At 44.9% G+C, this 20,546-nt stretch overlaps 1 protein-coding gene across 1 annotated transcript in view; it reads left to right on the forward strand.

Moving 5' to 3' along the window:
* The window catches only part of dhx36 (DEAH (Asp-Glu-Ala-His) box polypeptide 36), a 118,394-nt gene that overhangs the window by 40,807 nt on the left and 57,041 nt on the right, over positions 1-20,546 (forward strand). Inside the window, exons 10-13 of the mRNA XM_084311232.1 lie at positions 9,520-9,686; positions 11,196-11,277; positions 14,112-14,252; positions 16,498-16,603. Coding sequence (XP_084167358.1) covers positions 9,520-9,686; positions 11,196-11,277; positions 14,112-14,252; positions 16,498-16,603 — 496 coding nt within the window. The remainder of the gene's footprint in view (positions 1-9,519; positions 9,687-11,195; positions 11,278-14,111; positions 14,253-16,497; positions 16,604-20,546) is intronic.

Genomic DNA, 20,546 nt, shown 5'->3' on the forward strand with positions numbered 1-20,546 from the left:
AATACGATTCACCGTGGGTGCATTATTGTTGATAGACGGACAGTGTCAGGTCCTGGAGAAAGGACAGGCGATCATCTTATTTGATGTAACGTTAAAGCGGATGTTGTTCCAACTAGCTAGCTTTTCAGCTAATGCTATAATAACACCAGCAAGCAAAACACATCCCGTCCGAGCTCCCCGTCACACCGCTCTGTCGGGACAATGGAATTAATGGATTCATTTAGGAGTGAAATGCGAATGAAGGGTTGAAATCACTACTCGCAAGGTAGCCCTCAAATATTATTTTCCACTCGCACAGGCCAAATTAAGGGGCAATTTGCGATCATCTCGTTGCAGTGTACAGGCCTGACTACAGGGTACTACAGGGTACTACATGATACTACATGGTACTACAGGGTACTACACAGGGAAATACAGGGTACTACATGGTACTACATGGCACTACAGGGTACTACATGGCAATACATGGTACTACAGGGTACATGGCAATACAGGGTACTACATGGCACTACAGGGTACTACATGGTACTACATGGCACTACATGGTAGTAGTAATACCCTAAGTGTGACTGACTAGATGCATCGGCATATGTCTAAAAATGGACACTATGTCAATTCACCTTTTTAGCTAACAACAAATCCTGATTTCACTAATCCTATGCAAAAAACACCTATCCCATCCGCGTGAATATTTTAGGCAACCAACTTGTGTTTAGCGTTTCTCTGATTGGCCAATACGCCCATGTGACCACGGCAGCGCGAGAGAGCGGCAGCGCGGAAATAGGCTGTCTATTGCCTCGCGCTGCAGCGCGGAAATAGGCTGTCTATTGCCATTCTCTAAGTCAAACTCTAACCTTAACCAGCTCCTTAACAGCGCCTAAACTTAACCCTTCTAACCTTAAGCAACTCCGAAACAATGCCTAACCTTAACCAACTCCGAAACAATGCCTAAACTTAACCGGCGAAATGAATGCACGTTAAAAAATATTGCCATTCTCTAAGTCAAACTCTAACCTTAACCAGCTCCTTAACAGCGCCTAAACTTAACCCTTCTAACCTTAAGCAATTCCGAAACAATGCCTAACCTTAACCAACTCCGAAACAATGCTTAAAGTTATGCCTAAACTTAACGGCGAAAGAATGCGAATGCACGTTAAAAAAAAAATAAAATAAAAATTGAAGGGAATCGAACTAGCCAGCAACGAGCCGTAGGATCCACAGCCATGCAGCGTTGCCAATTGAGCTATTTCTGGATACTGAATAAGGGGCGGTTACTGGCATATAATGCTGCTGCGACGGAGCTCCGCGGCAGAGCGGAGCCGCTCCGCTCTGCTGCTGCCACGTCGCCGCGGGGGCGTGGCTAGACGCAAGTTGGGCGTGGTTAGACACAAGTTGGTTGCCTTTAATATTTAGGCATCCCATCCTTTACAATGATTGTTCAACTGCAAAAATGAGTAAATGTTATCAATTCACCATGACTTGTTGAGGAAATAAGGGATTTTGAAGAGTAGAAGCAGGTGCAAAAATTTGCATTTTTTTGCTGTGGTGAAAAGAAGGAAGTTGCAGATCCCCAGGATCTATCCTGATTGGTCAGATGGGATGGTGACAATATTTGTGTCATAGCCTGACATGTGCTGATTGGCTGGAAGAAGTTTTTTTCATAGATTAAAGATCCCCCCCTCTCCCACCTGGCTGCCTGAATACTTTTACCAACGGATTTCCAGTTCCACGTTCGCGTTCTGCGCTCTGATTGGCCACTGACGTTTCTGGTTGCGCCAATCGTGTGACGGCAAGTTCTGCCACCGGTTAAGCTTAGGCACTCTTTCGAAGTTGGTTAAGGTTAGAGTTTGTCTTAGAGCAGGGCGATAGAACACCAGCCCTGATTCCAAACTCTAACCTTAACCAACTTCGAAAGAGTCGCCTAAGCTTAACCAGTGATAAACTAGGCGTTAGGTAGTTTGCTGCTGTTTGAGGCGGAAATGGGCGCGTCACGAGATTGGGCACACATGTCACATGACCAGAAACGTCAGTGGCCAATCAGATCGCACCAGAAACGTCAGTGGCCAATCAGATCGCAGAACGCGAACGCGGAACTGGAAATCCGTTGGTAAAAGAATAGACACCACCTGGCTAAATATATTGTATGGGGAAGTGGCCAAAATGTTTTACTTGGCTGGTAAAGGGTTAAGAATACTTTGACTTGTTAAGCCCAGCCTTTGGCTATTATTATTAAGAATACTTTGACTTGTTAAGCCCAGCCTCGGGCTATAATTTATTATTAAGAATACTTTGACTTGTTAAGCCCAGCATCGGGCTATAATTTATTATTAAGAATACTTTGACTTGTTAAGCCCAGCATCGGGCTATAATTTATTAAGAATACTTTTGACTTGTTAAGCCCAGCCTCTGGCTATTATTATTAAGAATACTTTGACTTGTTAAGCCCAGCCTCGTATATTTATTATATGGCTATCATATATTTATTGATGGCAATGGTGATAGTTGTACTGTACCTACTTAAATATGCGTAGGCTTGTCACTTGTGGTTTCGTTTCGCCGATGCTCTGTCACGGTGCTACTCAATGTGTGTGTGTGCGCGAGTGTGTTTGTGTGAGAGAGAGAGAGAGAGAGACTGTCTTATCTCTTATGCACACTCATGTTTTGAGAAAATAGATTTGATTTGTAACCAGTTGGTGGCAGTACAATATTTGAAACGATGCATGTACCTTTCACTCGCATGCAAATACTTGAATTAATATGAATGAATAATTTCATGCCATGGCCCATGGGGCAACTTGATAGAGTGATACAATTAATTTAGTTTATTATTAATTAAATCTATTGAGTAATAAAACACTTTAAAATACTTGTACAGCACTACAATGGCTAACATGTTTTAGGTTGGTTAGACAGCCCTTCGGTGAACAATTATTGTTGTAATTAGGAATCTCTTTTGTAATGTCTATCAATATAATTACATTTTTATTTCAGTTTTAATTTTATTTATTCTATTTTATCTCTATTGTCTTGTCATTATTGCAATACGTTTCTGTCCTGTGATGTCTTATGTATTATTATTATTGTGTTGTGTCTTTCATGTGAAAAAAAGAGACGTGTAGAGCAGTGGTGCCAATAAAATATTTTCTATGAACCCCAATGGCTGAAGAGTTGTCTGATCTATCTATCTATCTAACTGTGCATCTTGGGTAGAAGGAAGAAAAAACGCTTATTATTATTATTATTATTATTACCGAGGCGCGCGGCATTCACTGCAAAACAAGCACACTGTACACATATGGGCATAAGACCAAATAAAACAGCTACTTGTGGGCACTCATAAAAACAACGTGGTGTACAAGTTGTTTAGCGAGAGGATGGTGGTAATGGGCTTCAATAGAACAATGGATCAATGTCACGTCAAAATTAAAAACTCCGCCTCCGCTGATCTGGAGGGCTCGCAGTCCACACACACAGACACACACGCGCGCGCACACACGGGCTCGCAGCCACACACACATTTCCACTCTCTATTGTCCAATAGACGAGCGCCATTTTCGACCGCGTGACATTGTTCAGAAAGTTTTGGTGCGCCTGACAAATTGCTGTGTGAATGCAGACGAACCAAATGATGAATGCAACAATGTTGCAACTTCACCACCAGAACCGCACCGAGTCCACCAAAACTATATGTGAAAGCACCCTTAGGCTACCTGTCTAGATAAACCCAACTTCCTTTATACTTACCGGTCATATGTAGCTATAAAAAAAAAAATGTAACCTCAACTCATTCACTGCCAACGACGAGTATACTCGTTATTGGCCGCCAATCGTTGGACGCCAACAACGAGTATACTCATTATTTGATCGTTATTTCTTTTATTCGCTATTTCCATTCATAATCCATCCAGGAAGGCTGTGTTACCATAGAGATTGAGTCTGAGATCGCAAAAGTCCAATACCGCCGCCTGGTGGAATGCGGCCGATGTTGCACTCCCTTTGAGACTCTGTGTATGGGGCTGTGTGTCGATGAAATTCCTCTGGCGGACTTTTCTAGTAACCTGGACCGAGGGCTTCACCCGATCGCATTGAACAGTTTTCGGGACCCCCGATTCCTTATGCTGTGGTGGGTTATGTCGTGGCCCAAATGGACATACGATCTACCAGATGGCAATCAAATAATTGGAATATTCTTTCTGGAATCCCACCGGCCACAGGTAAGAGCAATTTAACGTCAATTTCAGCTTGATTGTGCCTTGCTTTCATAGCCATCGCCCTGATCAGCGTATGGAGTTGTACTAACGAATGCTGTTATTGCCAATCAATTAATCAGAAACGACCCCCCCCCCCCCCCCCCCCCTTCATGCATTCATGATGGAACATAATACCGATCATATGCATTTGAATCTTTAAGTGTAGCGTGTGTAGGGACGAAATGCCAATGGATTTAATATAATACACATATCGGGCTATTACTAGCCTCCCAGGAATTATCCTAAATCGCTCTAAAACCATACTTATATTCACCATGGTATAAAACGGGAATGTATGGATGGAAAAAAAAATTCTTTTTCACATCTTGAACCATAGATACTCGATGCCAAATGGGCCATAGTATGGGACATATTATATAACATTCATCTACTAGATAAGATGTGGCACTAGAGCACCAGCATGTCATTGATCCAACCAGGTGCGTTCCACATGGAAGTAGGGTGGGGATATAATGTCTGCAACAACATGTAAACAACAACATTCATTTTGGACCTGCAAACAATTTTTTTTAATGATACATGCATTAATAAAAACAAATTTGGGGGGAAATGCAATACTTTTATTCTGCACCTTTCTAAAGGTTCTGTGGATGCATTATTCATTTTCTATCGACTATAGCACCTTTAAAATCTGGCTTTTTTCTATAGTTAGGCCTGGTGGTCGACATGTCCTGCAGAGACAGGAGGCCTGGTGGGAGTCAGTCTAGTTATGCGTGCACACACACACACACACACGCACACACGCACACACACACACACACACACACACACACACACACACTGCTTGCGATGACCTCGTCTTAAAGTAGTGAAGGGGAATCCACAGAGACTCGACGTGCCTGGTGGTGTTGTGTGAGGATTTGCATGACTTGAGCAAGTACTTTTTTGGGGTAAACCAGACTGACAGCCCTGGCTGAGCGCCGCTCACTAGAGCACTGCTTCCTATACATTGTTTATACTGTGCAGCTGGCAGTGTGACACACACATACAGTACACACACACGCACACACACACACACACACACACACACACACACACACACACACACACACACACACACACACACACACACACACACACACACACACACACACACACACACACACATACAGTACACACACACACACACACACACTCTTGAATGTATTCATGTCCACACTCGACTTCAAACAGGCAAGGCACATACGAATTGTAAACACAGTCATAGATGAACAGATCTGTCGGTTGGTGCTTAAATTACGGCCGAAGCACACAGGATGCCGTATTGGCCTGAATATGACACGAGCTGCTCCCCCTTTTGAAGATCGAATCTGCATATCAATCGGACGCAAATGTTAAGAGTTATTCAGCGTGGAGTTTACCCTCCACGCTGTGAGGCAGCGTAACGAACGACCAACTGAGCCAACGTGAGAATGTATACAGCAATGAGATCGCATGAAACTAGAGATCGCAAGGAAGCCGTAGAGACTGTCAGGCTACCAGGGAAGAGCTACATATTGCTACAAAATATGAACTTTCTTTCCCGACAACTCAATGCAGCAATGTGTGCAGTGCAGAAATAAAATTTGCATAAAATAGACAGCAGCAAAATAGACTAAGTCAATATAAGGCATAGAACATTAAATCACGTCATAACTTTTAGAATCTAACATCTTAATAGGCCTCTTTGTTTACGGTTTGTCACTGATGCACATAAAATAGACATAAAATGGGCGGCTGGGTGGCGCAGCGGACATTGCGCTCGTCGCCAGCGCAAGAGACACCGGGTGCGACTCCGGCTGTCGGCGTTGCCTCCGGCTTGCGCCGGCCGTCATACTGGCTCAATTGGCAGAGTTAGAGGGTGGAAGTCGATGGGTGGTAATCTGGACGTTGTGGACAGCGACTCCTACAGGTCGGTTGGGGGACGCCTGCACAGCAGAGACAGGAGATGGCGGGGGTAGTGTGAGCCTCCCACACGTTACACCTCGCCAATGAGAGTTCGCGCGCTGGCAGGTGAAAAGATGTGACAGGCTGCCTCCTCGTGTACCGGAGGAGACACGTGATGCAAGGCTTCTATCCTCCCTACAACCGACCAGTGGGGGGCATATGTGAGCAACGTTCAAGACAGGGGATGGGAGAATTGGAAACACGAAATTGGGACGGGAGAAAAATTGAAGATAAGGAGGAAAAAAGTGGATAAAAAATAAATAAAATACACATAAAATCATGAAATTGGCAGATACACATAAAATAGACCTATCAACCCAGTATTTTAGATGTTTACGCAATACGGTTGATAAGAAAAGGGTAAAAAACAAAGTGCTTCAGCACAGCAGTATTTTAGATGTTTAGTACTGTCAGAACCATAGGTCTTTCTCATATACTCCGCCGTAACCCTCTAAGGTACAAATATAAGATATATCCATATGTAATTATTGGCAAAAGACACTTGCAGATAGCACAATAACATTCAGCACAATAATATTCAGCATCTGCGTGAAAGGAACACAAAGCAACTTCTCTCACGTGCAACTAGCCTATGTACATAATGATGACCCAGGCCACCAAGTAATAATGACAACCAGGAGCTTACTGTACCTCTGTAGCCGAGCTGTGACTTGGTCCGCTCCTGCTGTTGACATTTTAGCAGCACCAAGCACCATAATACAGGTGACGGTAGCCTAGACAGCCGTGCATAATTCATTACCGACCGTGCATTGGAAAACGTATAACACGCAGCCAAGGTGGAGATTTTTTTTTTTATGGATTACCAGCTGGATTCGGGAGATCACAAGATTCTGTCTAATAAGCCATCTGGCACATTAGGTTATATAATCTCCTGTTCACCGAAATACGTTTTTTAATTACCGGTAACTTGTATTGTGACATGAGCGATATCGGGCTTTGTATGAGGGGATACGTGTTGCCAGATTAGATTGAGTAGCCGCCTTATCCCCCTTCATATACGGCATTTAATTAACCCTGCACATCCTGGCGACTCAGTGCATGTAGTGTACACAGTCGTAGTCTGACGACATTTGAAGCCCATTTTTCACAGCATAATGTTGGCAGGTATGGGATTCGAAATGATGTCAAATTCATTTTTATTTAACCTTTTATTTAACTAGATAAAAAAAACATTGAGACAATCTAATTTACAATGCTGACCTGGCCAAGAAAGCAGCAATGTTTACACAATGGTAAACACGACAAAAACATATAAAACACAGAGAACAACACAACAAAAAGCAATCACTGCATTGTGCACATTTGGAACAATAAAAAAACAAGGTGCGTTACTTATTACTACATGAGCAGCTGGTGGTAAGGACCTCAGATAACAGCAGTTTAAAACTGGCTAAAGTCATTGATTGATTGATTGATTGATTGATTGATTGATTGATTGATTGATTGATTGATTGATTGATTGATTGATTGAAAAGTTTATAGAATGGGTACAATACAGTACGGCTCAATACACACAATTGTTAAGGGGATGCAGACCAGAGAAAGGCTTTCGTCTGATCAGGGTCCCCCATTTTCAATTCATCATAACATTTATGACATACACACGTCACGACATACAGATAGACAGTACTGTTTATGGATGTAACAGTTGCTGTAAGTAACAAAGTGCCATCAGTTTGAGGCTTGACTGAAGGTCATTCCAAGACCAAGGACCAAAATAAAAAAAAAGACTCCTAAATAAAAGGCTGACCTGCGTGATCACATGACTTTGTTTTAGAAAGTGTGGTGCGCTTGACAAAGTGCAGTGTGAACGCTAATCCGAACCCATCTCTACTGAACTATAGGCGTGAAAGCGACCCTAGACTCTTGGGCTTGTACTCTGGTTGGGTACCATTCACATTTGAACCTGATACCGATCCTGGAATTTGGTATCGATACCCAACGGGTACCTTTTTTCAGTACTTAACTCACTCTGTAATAACAAAAGTAATAATTTCAGTTGTAAAATCTACCATTTCAACATTTTGTTATTTATTGTTGGAACACACCACACACAAAATAAATAGCATGATCATGTATTACGTTTTTAAATGTTTAAATATCAACATTATCTGGCCTTCCTCAGTAAATATGATCAAACTCCTCTGACCTCGTCTGGTCTTTCCAAAGACCCAAGAGACGGGACAGTAATGTATATATATTTGTGGAAAAGGCTTCCCTCTTGTCTAGTAATATTACACTCTCTTATACTAAACATGTAAGCGTGAATCTACCTAGCGTGAATCGGTACTCTGTAGTACCGATGTTAATTCGGTCGGTGTACCCTTTTTTTTTATCCACTTTTTCTCCCATTTTCTATTTTTCTCCCATCCCAATTTTCATATCGTCCAATTCAACCCTCCCCTGTCTTCGAACGTTGTTTCTTGCCTCCCACAAGCCGGCTGCAATGTGGACTAAGTCATACATAGCACGAGTCCCCTCCGATACTCGAGGTAACAGCCGTCGCATCTTTTCACCTGCACGGCTCGATCTCTCAGCGTCGGGGGTCTGGGCTTTGGAGGGGCCCCGCCCCCGTCGCTTCTTGATTCTACTGCGCAGGCGCACCAACCGACCTGTAGGAGTCGCTGTCCACAACGCCCGATCCCCACCCATCAGTTTCCCTCCCCGTAATACGGCCAATGTGTATTACTGTGGACGACCAGCTAAACTGAAAGCAATGTGGAGAGCGGGGCTCGAACAGGAGGCATCCTGTTCGAGCCTAGTCTCCAGCATTCGTTGCGAGCGCCTTGCCCACTGCGCCACGTAGCCGCCCTCGGTCGGTGTACCCTTAAAAGTACCAACCGAAGAGTTTGGTACCCAACCCTGGTTCTCAGTTGGTCCGGGTCTGTTCTCTGTATTTTTCTGCTCGGAAGACGGCGCGTGCCGGTTGTGATTATTGGCCGCTGGTTGTCTGCTCGGTTCACATTTACAGAGTGGGGGAAAAAATGAAATAAGAAATCCTCTGCGTCCTCCTGGTGAGGATGTACGTTCGTCCCCCACTACACACACACACACACACACACACACACACACATACATACACACACACACACACACACACACACACACACACACATACATACACACACGCATACCTTTACCTCTCAAATTCTTTCTCTCTCCCACTCTAATTTTCTCTCTCCCTCTCTCTCACCCCCTTACTTTCTCTCTATCTCTCCCTCTCTCATTTTCTCTCTCTCTCCCTCTCCCTCTCCTCCCTCCCCTCCCCTCCCCCCCTCCTCTCTCCCCTCTCCCCTGCCAGGCTCCTCTCCTCGGTCAGCCACCTGGTTCTGGATGAGATCCACGAGAGGAACCTCCACTCCGACGTGCTGCTCATCATCGTGAAGGACGTCCTGAAGAAGCGGCCGGACCTCAAGGTCATCCTCATGAGCGCCACGCTCAACGCAGAGAAGTTCTCCAGATACTTCGGTACGCCCCCCCGCGCTCCCTCAGAACGGGCCTAGCCCCCCCCCACGCTCCCTCAGAACAGGCCTAGCCCCCCACGCTCCCTCAGAACGGGCCTAGCCTCCGCACTCCCTCAGAACGGGCCTAGCCCCCCGCACTCCCTTAGAATGGGCCCCCTAGCCCCCCCACGCTCCCTCAGGACAGGCCTAGCCCCCCAAGCTCCCTCAGAATGGGCCTAGCCCCCCCGCGCTCCCTCAGAACAGGCCTAGCCCCCCAAGCTCCCTCAGAATGGGCCTAGCCCCCCCGCGCACCCTCAGAACAGGCCTAGCCCCCCGCACTCCCTCAGAATGGGCCTAGCCCCCCCGCGCTCCCTCAGAACAGGCCTAGCCCCCCGCGCTCCCTCAGAATGGGCCTAGCCCCCCGCGCTCCCTCAGAACAGGCCTAGCCCCCCAAGCTCCCTCAGAACAGGCCTAGCCCCCCACGCTCCCTCAGAACAGGCCTAGCCCCCCGCGCTCCCTCAGTATGGGCCTAGCCCCCCCACGCTCCCTCAGTATGGGCCTAGCCCCCCACACTCCCTCAGAACGGGCCTAGCCACCTGCGCTCCCTCAGAACGGGCCTAGCCCCCCACGCTCCCTCAGAACGGGCCTAGCCCCCCACGCTCCCTCAGAATGGGCCTAGCCCCCCACGCTCCCTCAGAACGGGCCTAGCCCCCCACGCTCCCTCAGAACGGGCCTAGCCCCCCACGCTCCCTCAGAACGGGCCTAGCTCCCCGCACTCCCTCAGAACGGGCCTAGCTCCCCGCACTCCCTCAGAACGGGCCTAGCCCCCCACGCTCCCTCAGAACGGGCCTAGCCCTCCGCGCTCCCTCAGAACGGGCCTAGCCCCCCACGCTCCCTCAGAACGGGCCTAGCCCCCCCACGCTCCCTCAGAACAGGCCTAGCCCCCCGCGCTCCCTCAGAACGGGCCTAGCCCTCCGCGCTCCCTCAGAACGGGCCTAGCCCCCCACGCTCCCTCAGAACGGGCCTAGCCCCCCACGCTCCCTCAGAACGGGTCTAGCCCCCCACGCTCCCTCAGAACGGGTCTAGCCCCCCGTGCTCCCTCAGATTACAATTTACAATTGAGTCATTTTGCTGATGCTTTTATCCAAAGCGACTTACAGATTGTGAACAACACAATCAGCAGGAGGGGTACGTCTCTGGCAGCTAAGGGTCAGTGGCATTGTTCGTCAAACAATCCCTTTGTAGTGTGGTAGTGAAAGGGTTAAATAGCAATTTCATCAAGAGCCTTGTCTGTGAACTGACAAGCTTTCACAATGTAAGAACGATGCAGGTATACAATAACCCGCACACAACCGCTTTATAATGGTTATTTTCCCTCAACAATTCCTCCTAGGAGCATCTTCTGAAACCTAGCTCCCACCAATGACCTACTGTGGACTAGTACACAGTGAATCTGAATCCTAGCTGTATATATATATATATATGTAACAACAGGACAGCGTTGACTTGGCTCTCTGTGCTTCTCTCCCTCCAGACAACTGTGCTATGATCCACATACCTGGGTTGACTTTCCCTGTGGAGGAGTTTCTGCTGGAGGATGTACTGGAGATGACTAGGTGCGTCATCACCATCATCGTCATCATCATCATCATCATCATCATCATCACCATCACCTTAATAATAATAATAATAGATTAAATTTGTACCGCACTTTATATTTGTGAGAATCTCAAAGTGCTACAGGAGATAAAGATAAAAAGTGAAATCAATAAAACAATTAAAATGAATAAAACAACCAATGAAATGGAAGAACATAAAAGTAAAATAAAATAAAATAATAATAAAATGAATAGAAGTAAAAATAAAAGTAAAAGAAAAATTCAGGCAGAAGCCTTGTTAAAAAGAAATGTTTTTAGGCCCCTTTTTAAAAGCCTCGACGGATTGTGGTGCTCTCAGGTGGATGGGGAGAGCATTCCATAGTCTGGGTGCGGCACCTTCATCTTCATATAACCTTCTCACTCTGTTACCTTGATTTCTAACCTCCTTAACCGTTTCTGTGCCAAAAACTAGTTAACTCGTTATAGCCCGCCAATCGAATTCTGCCAACGAGTGTAAACTTGTTATTGGATCGTTATTTCTTTTATTCGCTATTTCTAGGGCTGTCCCGACTAAGGATTTGGATGGTCGACTATGATTGGCCAAAATTTGCCGTTCGTCCACTATTGGTCGACAAAAAGAAAATATATATATATTTTATATATAATATTTATAATTTTTTTTATTACATTTCTATAAATTTTTTATCATTCCATTTGGGCTGTGGGGGGTGCTTAATGTCTGAAGGAGTCGACTGAAGGCTTCTTGTCCTCTGCAAAAGCATGCAATTGGTCCACTGATGGATACATCTTGATATTTGTCTAGTCTAGTCAGTGTGTTCATTAGACGGGTGAAATCCTCTTTCAGTGCCTGTTTTCGTAGGCAGTTAGCCTCTGGTATGCGTGCCATTAGCGTTAGCCACGCTTCTAGGCCTATTTTCTTTTGGAAAGAATGATAATTTTTTTTTTTTTTTTTTTTTTTATTATATTCGACTAAAAGGTTGGCCAGTCGACTATGGCTCCTTTCGACCGATTAGTCGACTAATCGATTAATAGGGGTCAGCCCTAGCTATTTCCATTCATAATTCGCCCTGCTGTGCTGTGGCAATGTATGGCACTCTGTCTGAGACCGCAACGGTCCGATAACGGCTTGCGGGCACTATTGCACTCCATTTGAAACGATGTGGTTTGTTTTCTTGGCCGAGCTGCGGCATGGGGGCGGGGTCTGAACACTCCGGCAAGACAAGCGGTCACCACAGTTGCCTCGACGAGGGTCCCCGCCCGGCCGTTCATCTGCAATGCTGGATAACGTTGGACAAACGATCGCGATGAGTATTTGGAATGGCGATCAGATAATTGGATTATTCTTTTTGCAGTACATCATATACAAGGTAAGGACTATATGTTATCAATCTTGCGTTGATCCGATTTCCCCGCGATCGCAGCACGTGTCTGTGGTGTGTGTGTTGGCCGTGTCCCATTGGCTGCGATCAGAGCACGGAGGGCTGGCTTCCCCCCACCCCCCCCCCCTTTCTTGCATGCATGATGAAACATAATACCGATAATCTAGCATTGATTTCAATAATCAGGCGAGAAATGGCACGGTTTTTATAATGAAATGCAGTAAATCGCTGTTTGACAGAGTTTCCTGGGATTACACAGGATCACTCTAAAACTATACTCATATTCACCACGGTATAAAACGGAAATGTATGGATGAAAAAATTATCAGTTTTTTTGCATGTTGACCGGAAGAAACTCACTGACAATCGACGTTGTTATTAGATCCATAGCTATAATATTTAATATAGTTTTAGCACTACAAACACCGGCATCTACCCCCATTGCAGTACAGCGCTGGCACAAACGGCCATATACGCCCACAGCGACCTCCGGTGGTCACTGTGTTAAGAGTTTTTTTTATAAAATAAAATAAAAGCTGGAATGGTACTCGCTACTCCGAGAGATGGCTACACCCACGTACGAGCGTGGCAAAGCCTGCAAGTGCTGCGATCCCTCATCTGCGTTATGTCACCTATGCACGCCTACTATAATTGTTATTATTATATTTCACTCCTGCCATGAAAGGAGCAAGACTCTCAGTTGATTGACCATAATGGCGCACCTGATAATTAACCGCATCCAAGTCGACTTCTGCAGCTGTGACTGGTCTTTTTAAATCATTACGTGTGTTTGTGTTTCACTTGCCAGGAGGAGACTGGCAGTGGGAATATAGAACAGTTTAGTGAGAGAGTGCTGTGCTTTCTATACCCAGACCAGCCTCGTCTTGTTTGGACAAATGGAGAACATTGCAAACACGTCACCTATAAATACAACACTGCTTAACTAACACAATTGTGTTGTAATTAAGAGATTAGCTGAAAGAATAATTGTTTTCATGTTGTACTCCGATTTGTAATTAAGAGATTTGCTGAAAGAATAATTGTTTTCATGTCGTACTCCGATTCTAAAAATATGCTGGAATCTGGGTCTTTGGCCTGCTGTCGACATTATGTGCAAAGCTTCATCCACACGCACGCACGCACGCACACACACACACACACACACACACGCACACGCACACGTACACACAAGATTGATTGCAATACCCCCTTTGCAGTGCTCCCTACACGCGGGTGTAACAACCAAAATAAATGTATTTACTCAGTGCAACGTCAAATTCAAACCGTAAGAGCACAATTTCGATTGTATTTTTAAAAGCTTTTACATATTCCGCTCTTAATATGGGGTCAATCACCTGCCGAACGAGCCCAGTTCTAACCACAATCGCCATACTCACGACCGACACTATGCCACTGTGCCAGCTGCATCTAAACTGGGCTGTCGTCTGCCAGGTATCGGCCCCAGAAGCAGAACCAGCGGCCCTCGTGGAAGAAAGGCTTCATGCAGGGACGCAACTCCCGACCCGAGAAGGAGCAGAAAGAGGCTGAATACAAGGAGAGCTGGCCCTGCTACGCACGCACGTTACAGGGCAGGTGAGTGCTTACGGACCGGTTAGCTGCCCAGGTGTTAGATGTCTTGTTTGATAATAATAATACACTTTATTTGTATTATAAATAGACGTATACAAAAATTTTATTAGCAGATACACATACAATACACATATAAAATCATGAAATTGGCAGATGCACATAAAATAGACATATCGACCCAGTATTTGAGATGTTTACACAATATGGTTGATAAGAAAAGGGTAAAAAAAAAAGACCTGTTTAGGTGGTAGGGTCATTGTGAGAGTTTATACAATCCAGTTGAACCGTTCACTGTTCAGTAGGGCTGACCTTCAAAAAAAATTGGAATTCGAAGCTTGGGGGCCGAGATTCGATTTTAATTCGAAGCTTCAAGATTAAACAAAAATAATTCTAATCATTTTTATCTTTAAAAAAAATAAAAATAAAGATTATGTTGTGGGACTTGTACAGCACTTTGTTCAACTTTGTCAGTGCTGTAAAGTTTAAACCTTTTTAAATCTTAGACAAACAAAACACTTTGCTTTCATGAAATATTGTAAGCTGTCATTTGAGGCTTTATAAAAGCAGCACAATGAACACAAATCTGTCAGTGCCGAGTCCGACCTCATCTTAAATAACAAACAGCATTGCTTGTTGTAGTTAACAAAGAGAGGCAGAGTTGATTTAGCTAAAAAAAATAATATTATTATTATTTTTAATAATCAAATTTTATTTTCATATTCGAATCCCATGCCCATCGAACGAAGCTTCGAAGTATTTAAGACAGCCCTACTGTTTAGCTACTTAGGCGAAACAGCGAGCTGTTTTTATTGTTGCAAAACCTTACTTAAAGGTGTCTATTGCCTGCGTAAGCGGATTTGACTGAACACCCCTGGGGTTTTGACATCACGTTTAGTTCTAAACGTGGATCTCTTCGAGCAGGTGTGATACCTGGCTACCAGGGTTAGAAATTAACATTTTTTTTCAAGGGCTTTTTTTGCCCCCCTTAATTGATTTTCGGGGGCTTTTTTTGTATTTCGGGGGCACAACATTTTTATAATGAAAATTAACATAAAGATTATAAAACATTGTTGACACTTTTTTTTACAGTCTTCGTCCCTATGTTTGATAACGTAATGTTAATGTCTCCATATATAGGGCTCTACGCTAACCTTTTTCCCAAGAAGCACATGTGCTCCTAAATAAAATCTTAATAAATAAAATCTAAATACAAATTTAGGAGCACACAGAAATTTAGGAGCACAGTGACAATTGTTCAAGTAACACACACACACACACGCACACGATGTGTGACATCATGGCTTGGTTTCATGTTTTGAGGTACCTTCAATTATCTGTAAATAATACATACATACTCTATCTAAATAGATTAAATATTATTGTCCCTGAGGGCAAGTTGTGTTGTTGTCTTGATATATCTACAAATAGCAGATGAATAACCGGTTGCCTCTGGATCAATGAATGTCTAATATTGAATAATATTATTAGATATTTTATTTTTAACATCCCTAATTCCAACAGTCAAGAGGCTTGTTTCAAATTGATGAAAAACCCCACACACGCAACGTTTGTGAGTATAGGCTCTGGCCAGATCGATCAATGAAATACGTTGCGCGATCAGCGCTGTGGAATGAAGGAAATGCGCATCGGGATCGGATTTGGATGTTATTCTTTGGAGTTGTGTTACAAATGGAACGGTCTTTCCCCGCCGAACACAAGTTACTTAACGTTACACAGGTCGCGCTATGCAGATGCTTAGCTTGCTAACGTTAAGATAGCAGTGTAATGCTTGATGAGAGCAGAGCGCTCTGCATCCTCTCAAGTGCCTGTAACACGCAGCGGGCCCCGCCTCCCTCCTCCTTGGAACAGACATTCCACCCAAAAACTGAATTTCAGTCCAGTTTCAATCTGAACTATTAACAGCGGAGCTGTTTTGTAATCTTCACAATCACTCGTCTGTCTCGCATACTGCAAGTAAATGATTTTTCCGGTTTGCACACACACATATTATTAGGGGCAAATACGAGGGAAATTCTCGCACTGTAGAGCATATATATAATTAGTAAACTGTCGGGGGCTTTTTTTGCCCCCCTTAACTGATTTACGAGGGCATTTGGTCAATTTTCGAGGGCATTTTGCCCCAAGCCCCCGTTAATTTCGAACCCTGCTGGCTACACACCATATATATTGTCGCGGTTAAACGCTTAGAGTAGAACATGGTTCTGAATGGTGCTGTGGACCGCTACAGGTACTCCGACGACACCATCGAGGTGGTGGAGATGTTGGACAACGATGACCGGATCGACCTGGATCTCATCGTGGAGCTGATCCGCTACATCGTGCTCAAGGAGGGCGTGAGTTTCACATCACACTCATGGTTTACAGTGCAGTACTCATGGTTTACAGTGCAGTACTCATGGTTTACAGTGCAGTACTCATGGTTTACAGTGCAGTACTCATGGTTTACAGTGCAGTACTCATGGTTTACAGTGCAGTACTCATGGTTTACACAGGGCAGCAGGCTGGACGTTGAGCCACGTTGATGCCTGGTGTTTAACCTTTCCTCTGGGATGAATGCAGACGTCTGGGAGCAGCTGGGCTCTTAACTAGCGTGTTCCACCATCCTCCCGGGACCGCGCGAGATACAATTATGACAATAAGGATAATAAGCCAATGTGTGTTATGTATGTTATGATTTTATGAATTACCAAGGCATTTGACTGATGCAGTGAGAAAACGATGCCTTGTCGTCGATGTGCAGAAACATAGCTGGGAGAGAAGAGTGCAATGTCAAGGACAGCATAAGAAGCACTTTCATCTGATTAAGTTCAAGTCCTGTCTGGGAGCTTTATTATTTATACTCTCGGTAGTCTGATGCTGAGAGGGAGAGGAGGGAGGAACGGAGAGGAGAGATGATCAGAGAGGAGGGATGAGAGGAAGGAAGATGAGAGGAGAGATATGAGAGGGGAGAGGAAGGGAGAGGAGAGAGATGAGAGGAAGGGAGAGGAGAGAGAGATGAGAGGAAGGGATAGGAGAGAGAGATGAGAGGAAGGGAGAGGAATGTAGAGGGGAGAGATAAGAGGAAGGGAGAGGAGAGAAAGATGAAAGGAGAGATGAGAGGAAGGTAGAAGAGAGATAAGAGGAAGACAGAAGAGCTGGTGGGGACAGTGAGAGATGAGAGGAAATGAGTGATACAGACGGTGAGTCAGTGTTAACACTTTGAGCACCAGACGTTTTAGCCATCCTTGTACTCATTGGGCCACCGCTGTAAAAGGTAGGGATTTTCACTGTGCGTCGCAGTGGTTGCAGGGCTTTATCTATATTCTATATTATAGCTATGGAGACAATACTATGGCTCATTTGACGGTAACTATCCCTCGTTCAACATGTGAAAAAGAATAAATTCTTTCATGTATACGTTCGCGTGTTATACCGTGGTGAATATTGTATCGTTTCAGAGTGATCCTGGCTAATTCCTGGTAATTGCGTTATGGAGCGATATGTGAATTTTGCTAAAAGCGTTCCTGGACACGCTACTATTTCCAAATCAAAGGTATATAATAGGTATTGTGTTTCATCATGCATGCATGAAAGGGGGGGGGGGGGGGGGGGGTCGTTTTTTGATGCTTTGATCACCAGCAACGGCATTCGTTTTGAATACTACATCTGTTGATTGGCTGGATCGATATGAAATCATTGTAGGATCAAGGTGGAATTGAAGTCAGATAGTCCTTACCTTTGATCTGGGTTATTCCAAAAAGAATATTCCAATTGTCTGATCGCGATTTCCAGTATTGATGTCGATCGGGTCCCTGACATGAAGTGGCACCATATATGCCTCAAGTGTGCTGAATGCGGTTTGAAGTGCTCGGATGAAGCGATTTACTTGGCTTGGTCTAAATTCTCCGCCCGGACAAAATTAGATGTCTGTGACACACAGTGTGAAATAAGGTTTCAAAGGGTGGGCGATACTGCCACCTAGCAGGATGCGGCCGGTATTGTACTCTCAGGATCTCAGAATGATTTCCTATGGTAACACCGAGGTCCATGAGCCTGTAATGAATACAAAAAATCGAATAAAAGAAAAAACTATGAAAACCCGAGAAATCCCGGGTTTTGGCGCCCAACCGCTGGCGAGATAACCAGAGAAATTGGCGCAGGAAGTGTTAATGACTGATTAAGCAGATACTCAACTGGCGCTGTTCTCGCTCTCTCTCTCTCCATCTCTCTCCATCCTCTTCAATTTCTCCTCGGAATTTTCCGTCAGCCCCCGTCTTGTCATGGTCTCTTCTCCTCTGAATCTACTGCTCTCTGATGTCCGTTTGATGTCAAACAGAAACGTTTCTCTGTTCTGTGGGAAAAGTCACTACACCTGAACCAATACACTGTCAGGGACACAGTCACTACACCTGAACCAATACACAGTCACTACACCTGAACCAATACACCGTCACTACACCTGAACCAATGCACAGTCACTACACCTGAACCAATGCACAGTCACTACACCTGAACCAATACACCGTCACTACACCTGAACCAATACACCGCCACTACACCTGAACCAATACACCGTCACTACACCTGAACCAATGCACAGTCACTACACCTGAACCAATACACCGTCACTACACCTGAACCAATGCACCGTCACTACACCTGAACCAATACACCGTCACTACACCTGAACCAATACACCGTCACTACTACACCTGAACCAATACACCGTCACTACACCTGAACCAATACACCGTCACTACACCTGAACCAATACACCGTCACTACACCTGAACCAATACACCGTCACTACACCTGAACCAATACACCGTCAGGGACACAGTCACTACACCTGAACCAATACACCGTCACTACACCTGAACCAATACACCGTCACTACACCTGAACCAATACACCGTCACTACACCTGAACCAATACACCGTCACTACACCTGAACCAATACACCGTCAGGGACACAGTCACTACACCTGAACCAATACACCGTCAGGGACACAGTCACTAAACCTGAACCAATACACCGTCACTACACCTGAACCAATACACCGTCACTACACCTGAACCAATACACCGTCACTACACCTGAACCAATACACCGTCACTACACCTGGACCAATACACCGTCACTACACCTGAACCAATACACAGTCACTACACCTGAACCAATACACCGTCACTACACCTGAACCAATGCACCGTCACTACACCTGAACCAATACACCGTCACTACACCTGAACCAATACACCGTCACTACACCTGAACCAATACACCGTCACTACACCTGAACCAATACACCGTCAGGGACACAGTCACTACACCTGAACCAATACACCGTCACTACACCTGAACCAATACACCGTCACTACACCTGAACCAATACACCGTCAGGGACACAGTCACTACACCTGAACCAATATACCGTCAGGGACACCATCACTACACCTGAACCAATACACCGTCACTACACCTGAACCAATGCACCGTCACTACACCTGAACCAATACACCGTCAGGGACACAGTCACTACACCTGAACCAATACACCGTCACTACACCTGAACCAATGCACCGTCACTACACCTGAACCAATACACCGTCAGGGACACAGTCACTACACCTGAACCAATACACCGTCACTACACCTGAACCAATGCACCGTCACTACACCTGAACCAATACACCGTCAGGGACACAGTCACTACACCTGAACCAATACACCGTCACTACACCTGAACCAATGCACCGTTGGGGACATGCCGTATAGAAAATGTATCGAATCTAATCGTGGTCAAATGAAGAGATTTCATGATGCATTGAATCGTTGCCTCAATAATCGTAATCGAAATTAATCATCTAACTTACACCAATTGGTCCCATCAAGTCCTTTCAAAACTATTTAGTTAAATATTTTTCATAGATGATACAATTATTGTTCATTCTTTTCACAGCATGGCTTTTCTCTCCCCAGATAATTGGGAAGTATCTGTATCGATGAGCAGTATCGATGGTGGTACCGGTATCGGTACAATCCTGACGATACCCCTCCCTATGCAGGGAAATAAAATCCCAAAAGTAGTCAAATAAATAGAATGATCACATCTATTCAACTTTGCTGTTTTTATTCAGGTAGGGGTCAATGTTTTGTGCATCAAACTTTAGAGTTGGTTTTGTGTGCGTGGGCAACTGAAGCGCACATCGATGGTGTGTGTGTGTGTGTGTGTGTGTGTAGGTGTGTGTGTGTGTGTGTGTGTTAACTGTCTGTACATGACCCCAATAACTCA

The sequence above is a fragment of the Notolepis coatsorum genome, assembly GCF_963971535.1.
Source record: "Notolepis coatsorum genome assembly, chromosome: 1".
NCBI classification, from domain to species: Eukaryota; Metazoa; Chordata; class Actinopteri; order Aulopiformes; family Paralepididae; genus Notolepis; species Notolepis coatsorum.